The sequence below is a fragment of the Colobus angolensis genome, unplaced genomic scaffold (genome assembly GCF_000951035.1).
Source record: "Colobus angolensis palliatus isolate OR3802 unplaced genomic scaffold, Cang.pa_1.0 Scaffold65, whole genome shotgun sequence".
NCBI lineage: Eukaryota > Metazoa > Chordata > Mammalia > Primates > Cercopithecidae > Colobus > Colobus angolensis.
The window spans coordinates 2,288,714-2,295,015 of record NW_012120154.1 but is presented as its reverse complement, the minus strand read 5'-3'; the positions used below and the strand labels follow the sequence as shown (position 1 = coordinate 2,295,015).

Sequence of the window (6,302 nt, the reverse complement as noted above, 5' to 3'; positions counted from 1 at the left end):
AAAAAAAAAAAAAAGAAGAAGCTTAAAACAAAGACGGGACGTTCTTCCTTCTGCCTTCTGAGGCTTCCCTAGTCCGTAGTGTGGGAGCTTCTAATAAACGATTATAACTTCACCGCACCCTGTGGCTCACCTTGAGTTCTTTCCTGTGAGAGATCCAAGAACCCATTCTTGGAGTCCGGATCGGGTCCCCTTTTCCAGCAACGAACACAGGCCACAGTGGCCAGGTCAAACCTCCCCTCCTGCTGGAGACAACACCTAAGCAGAGGCCCGTCCTAGACACCACAGGGTCTCTGCTGCAGGGATTCACTGGAGGAACAGTGGGAATGCTGCCTGTGGGAAGGACTAGGAAAGGGTTCCGCCTTCCTTTCCATCCTCCCTGCTTCTCAGCCTGGGAGACTCAGCTCTCCGATTAACCAGCATTACAGAGTGCAGATCTGATGTCGCTTCTGGCAGGTCCCCGCTTATTCTGGAATCTTCCATGGACTCTAGCCCCAACATTAGGACAGATAGGGTGGAGGGGATCCCATTCCCAGGAACCTTCTAAATTCCCGCCCAAGCTCCTGTGACCCCAGGGGCCATGCAGGGTCTAGGGGGCTGTCGGGGTGTGCAGGGCGGGAGGATATGGAGGGACAAGCTGGGCAAGATTCAGTGGGACTCCTTGGTGTGGAACCTAGACTCTGCAGTGACTACCCCTAGTCCTCGCCCTTGGGATTCAACTTTCCTTGGGGCTCTTTAGTTTTTCTTTCTCTTTTCTTTTTTTTTTTAGACGGAGTTTTGATCTTGCCACCCGGGCTGGAGTGAAGTGGCACAGTCTTGGCTCGCTGCAACCTCCGCCTTCCAGGTTCAAATGATTCCCCTACTTCAGACTCCCGAGTAGCTAGGATTACAGGTGCCCACCACCACGCCTGGCTAATTTTTGTATTTTTAGTAGAGACGAGATTTCGCCATGTTGCCCAGGCTGGTCTCGAACTCCTGACCTCAGGTCATCAGCCTGCCTCAGCCTCCCGAAGTGCTGGGATTACAGGCATGAGCCACGGCACCTGACCTGGCTCTTTGGTGTTTATGATCTGAAGGGTGTTGGTTGATATGCATGAAGATGAGAACACGGGTTCCAGGATGCAAATGCGAAGTCCAGGTCCTTCATCTCTAACCTAGGAGGCCCTTTAGGAGCAGTAAGTCCCCTTCCTCATGTCTCCTCTCCTCCTCTTTCCATGGAGCAATGAAGAAACTCAAAGCAGGTAGCTGTGGGGGGAGGAGGGACACAGGAAGCCCTGGCGAGCCCTCCAGCTCTGCTGTTGATTTGCTGTGTGACCTGGGGACAGTATCTTAGCCTCTCTGTGCTTGGGACCTCCTCTGACTGTCAGGATCACCGTCATCCCCTCCCAGTGCTATCTGGGGACTGGGCTAGGTAATGGGCACTGGATCCGCTGGAGACGCAGTCCTGAGCCCTGACCCCAGTGCTCATTTCACATCAGGCTCAGGGTCCTGCCAGGAGGCTGAATGAAAAAGGTCAGTGGGGTGGTGGGGAGGGGGCTGCAGCCTGCCCTGCCCACCAGGGGAGTGACATCTGGCCTGTGGTCTCAGCCCTGGTCTGGATCCCTGTTCCTCTCTGTGGCTTCTATTCCTTTCGTTTATTATACTTTATTTTATTTTTTGAGATGGAGCCTCGCTCTTATTGCCCAGGCTGGAGTGCAGTTGCCCAGGTTGGTCTCGAACTCCTGACCTCAGGTGATCCACCTGCCTCAGCCTCCCAAAGTGCTGGGATAACAGGCACCATGACCAGCCATCAATTCCTTCCTTCCTTCCCTCCTTCCTCCCTCCCTCCCTCCTTCCCTCCCTCCCTCCCTCCCTCCTTTCCTTCCTTCCTTCCTTCCTTTCTCTCTCTTTTTTTCAGTGTCTCGTTCTGTCACCAGGCTGGAGTGCAGTGGTGCGATCTCAGCTCACTGCAACCTCTGCCTCCCAGGTTCAAGTGATTTCCGTGCCTCAGCCTCCCAAGTAGCTGGAACTACAGGCGCCCATCACCATGCCTGGCTAATTTTTTGTATTTTAGTAGAGACAGGGTTTCACCATGTTGGCCAGGATGGTCTTCATCTCCTTACCTCGTGATTTGCCCACCTCAGCCTCCCAAATGTTGGGATTACAGGTGTGAGCCACTGCATCCAGCCTTTGTTCCTTTGTAAACTGTACCTGGGGAGGGAACTGGGGATGGGAGGATGGGAGGTGAGGCATCTCCATCAGACTTCCCCTGCCAAGCCTGAGGAACGTAGGGAAAGGAAGGAGCCTGAGGGATCTGAAGCACCCAGGGCCCTTCCACTCCAGTCCCCAAAAAAGGGGGAGGGTGGAGCCACCCTCATCAAGCCCTGGGAGGTGACTTTTGGGAGAGCTGCCTGGAAACAAAAGTGAAACTTAGTGCCCCAGACAAGCAGAGGCAAGCCTGCTAAGGAAGCTGTGGCCAGAAGCACAGATCAGGTACTGCTGCCCACTCTGTCCACTGGGTCCTCTGCTGCCCCTTCCTGCCTGGCAGCCCTTCTGGGCCTCAGCCCTGGCCTCCCGCTGCCCCAATCCCATCCCCAGGCTCCTTCCCCTCTGACTCCCCTGCCGCCCCAACTCCCACCCAAGCTCTTTGCCCTGCTGTGTGGTCGCCCCACTGCTGCTTCTGAATGGGCTGCCTCCCCCAACTGCCCCAGTCCAGGTCCCCGGCTGAGACTCTCCCCTAAAAGTCATGGTTGGGCTGATGCTCCCCACCTTGGGAGGGTGCTCCCTCTGTGTGCTTCCTGCCATTCCTGGGTTCTGGAGCTGGGAGAACTGAACTAAAGGATGACAGGAGCACTCTGGAATTTTGTTCACAGTGCTTTGATGAACTTTCTGTAAGATTTACTTTGTTTCAATACAGAGTCTTAGGAGAAGGTGTGGGGAGGGAATGGTCTCTGAAGCACAAGGTAAATCTTGTCTTCCAAGGATGTCTCCACACTGTGGGCAGAGGAGGACGCAGATGACCCCGAACACACGCTCCTCCTCCACAATCAGCCTTCACCATTTATAATGACACCAGTAACATGGAATATAGGGAAAAACTTAATGATCAGGAGAAATGCTTTTATTTTAAAATTTAGTAACAAGAGAGCCTGGTCCCCAACGGCTCCCTCTTGCAGGGCCCCGTGATGCAGAGGCTGGACAGGGCTGGCCTGGAAAGGGGCCCCAGCTCCATCTGTCCCCAGCTCTGTGGCCTGGGCGGGTTACCCTGCCTCCCTGAGCCTCTGGCCCCTCCTCTGTAAGATGGGAATGGCCCCTGCAGCCCTAGGGCAGCATCACATGAGTTCAGACTCTCTCACCACTTAGAAGAGGGCCTGGGCCTGGGGGATGGAGATGCTACTCTGACTTTTTTTTTTTTTTGAGACGGAATCTCTGCCTGTCTCCCAGGCTGGAGAGTGATCTCAGCTCACCGCAAGCTCCGCCTCCCGAGTTCACCCCATTCTCCTGCCTGGCCAGACACAATGGCTCATGCCTGTAATCCCAACACTTTGTGAAGCTGAGAGAGGAGGATCATCACTAGAGGCCAGGAGTTCCAAACCAGCCTGGTCAACATAGGGAGACTCCTTATCTACTAAAACTAAAAAAAAAAAAAACAAAATAACATGAATAGTAAAACGCCAGGAATTAACTGAACTGAAATAGTAAGAGCTCTTATTTTGAAGTGGAGAATTTCATTCACTTTTCTTATTTTTAATGGGTTGGAGGATGGGTGGCAGAAATACTGCGAGGATGGGGATCTGTCCCTGGAAAGACCACGGCTGGGGCCCCGAGCTGGGAGAGGTCACCCTGGCCCTGCTGCCCCTGCCAGCATCTTCTCTTCCCCTCTCCCTGGTCCTCCTGCTTGGGAAAGCTGCAGAAATTCTCAGGACTTGGAGGCTTGAAATGCTCAGGGGTTTTCCAGAAAGCAGAATGGAAAGTAGAAGGGCAATGACCAATCAGAGAAGCCAAAGAAAGGGAGCTCAGGCCCTCCGGGAGACAGCACGGGTCACAATCCTGGCCGGGCGCGGTGGCTCACGCCTATAATCCCAGCACTTTAGGAGGCCGAGGTGGGTGGCTCACCTGAGGTCAAAGGAGTTCAAGACCAGCCTGGCCAACATGGTAAAACTCCATCTCTACAAAAATACAAAAATTAGCTGGGCACGAAGGAGGGTGCCTGTAATCCCAGCTCCTTGGGAGGTTGAGGTGGGAGAATCGCTTGAACCCAGGAGAATCGCTTGAACTGGGTAGGTAGAGGTTGCAGTGAGCCAAGATTGCACCATTGCACTGCAACCTGGGCGACAGAGTAAGACTCTGTCTCACAAATAAATAAATAAATAAAATTAAATAAAAGCAAAATCCAAAATTGAATCCTCTGTAGAATGTAATCACAATTCAGGAGAGCAAAATCGATGTAACTCCTTCAGCCAAAAATCTGCCACAACGCTCCCTTGGTGACAACAGCTTTTCCTGTTCACCCAGCTCTGTGTTTGTGCAGACAAAATTGTGAAACACACACCTAAGCAAAGAGCACAGTGTTAGAGGAAGCTCCAGTCTCCACCCCGTCACTCCCCAAGAAGAAGAGTTCTGGTATTGGACATGTAGGGGTCGAGAGGCCTGTGGACCTCAAGGAGGGGGTGTCCAACTGCAGCTGGAAAGAGGGATCTGTGACTCAGGCAAGAGGCGTGTGAGCAGCTCAGAGAAAGTCTGAGCCCAGTGGAGCCAGAAAGGCACACCCACAGTTCTCAGGCAGGGGATCCCCACCCAACCCAGGCAGAATAGTGATGAGGTCAGGGCAGCCCCACGCAAAGAGCCTCAGCTGTGGGCAGCAGCGGGTGCCCTCCCAGGTGGGAGGATGGGAAGTAGCAGACAAGGTGGTAGGAAGCACTCCCCTCCTCCTGCCCTCCTGCTAGCCCTTCCTCCCCCTCCTCCACTGCAGTCCTCCTGGCCAACAACTAAAGGGGAGACCCTCCCTCACCAAGGAGAGGGGTCCAAGTGAACAGAAAGAGTTGGGTTTGGCTGGCCGCAGTGGCTCACGCCTGTAATCCCAACACTTTGGGAGACCAAGGTGGGTGGATCACCTGAGTTCAGGAGTTCGAGACCAGCCTGGCCAACGTGGTAAAACCCAGTATCTACTAAAAATACAAAAATTAGCTGGGTGTGGTGGCGGGCATCTCTAATCCCAGCTACTTGGGAGGCTGAGGCAGGAGAATCACTTGAACTTGGAAGGCGGTGGTTGTAGTGAGCCAAGATCGCGCCACTGCACTCCCGCCTGGGCGACAGAGGGAGACTCCGTCTCAGAAAACAAAAAAGAGTTGGGTTTGAAAAGTGGCTTGAGCCTGGGGTGACTCCAGATGAGGCTCCCTGCATCTTTGGTTTTCCCTTTCTGTTGCACAGAAACACAATGGCTCTGCTAAGAGCCGAAACATTCAGCTTACAGTTTAACAACAAGCGCCGTGTCAGCAAGCCTTACTACCCGAGGAAGGCCCTCCTGTGCTACCAGCTGACGCCGCAGAATGGCTCCACGCCTACCAGAGGCTACTTAAAAAACAAGGTGCCGCACGGGCTCTCTGGGCACAGGCCCGGCGGGGGCTAAACCCATCTGATGTGTGCAGAAAATACATGAAATGCCTGCCTACAAATTTCTCAATTGCTGATTTAACACCCTCTGTGTCTTCCTAACCCTCGGTCCCTTCCTGGGTTTTGGCTTAGCTGGGTCTGAGTGGCCCAGCTTCCCTAGGACCTTCCTTCCCGTCCCCGGGCCTCCGAAGAAGTCATCCCTTGTGTAGAATCCTTTCTGTGGAATCCCTTCTGTAGCATGTTCCTTCTGCTCCTCGCATTTACTCATTCTCCCGATCTCAGCTCAGTTACTACTTCCGGGAAGCCGAGGTGCCCTGCCACCGTCTGAGTGCAATTCCATCCCATCCCTGCCCTCTGCTCTATTGCCAGCCCGGACCCGCCCTGCCTCCCTGCCCCCTGCCCCGGCTCTCACCTGCTGTTTAGGATCATCCCAGGTTGGACACAGCCTCCTAGGCGGGTGTCCAAAGGCAAGGTCCACAAAGCTTCGGGACTGGGGCGTGGAGGTGTTGTCTCTTCCTCTGGACACTGGGATCTTTGTCCCATTTAGAGAAAGCTGTAGAAGCCTCGGGACAGATGAATAACCACACGGGTGGGTGAGTGCAGGACTATACAAATCAAGGAAGGCAGGAAGCAGGTGCTTGCCCTGTGCTAGGCTGGGCCACCCACTAGAAAGTTCACCGGACAGACCCCTCCGCACCCCCTCCCCGCCCCAG

At 54.1% G+C, this 6,302-nt stretch overlaps 1 protein-coding gene across 1 annotated transcript in view; it reads left to right on the top strand.

The window, feature by feature from the left end:
• The first annotated feature begins 2,367 nt into the window (after positions 1–2,367).
• Positions 2,368–6,302, top strand: part of APOBEC3H (apolipoprotein B mRNA editing enzyme, catalytic polypeptide-like 3H) — a 7,048-nt gene continuing 3,113 nt past the window's right edge. The window contains exons 1-2 of the mRNA XM_011964325.1: positions 2,368–2,469; positions 5,407–5,563. Coding sequence (XP_011819715.1) covers positions 5,414–5,563 — 150 coding nt within the window. The 5' untranslated portion in view covers positions 2,368–2,469; positions 5,407–5,413. The remainder of the gene's footprint in view (positions 2,470–5,406; positions 5,564–6,302) is intronic.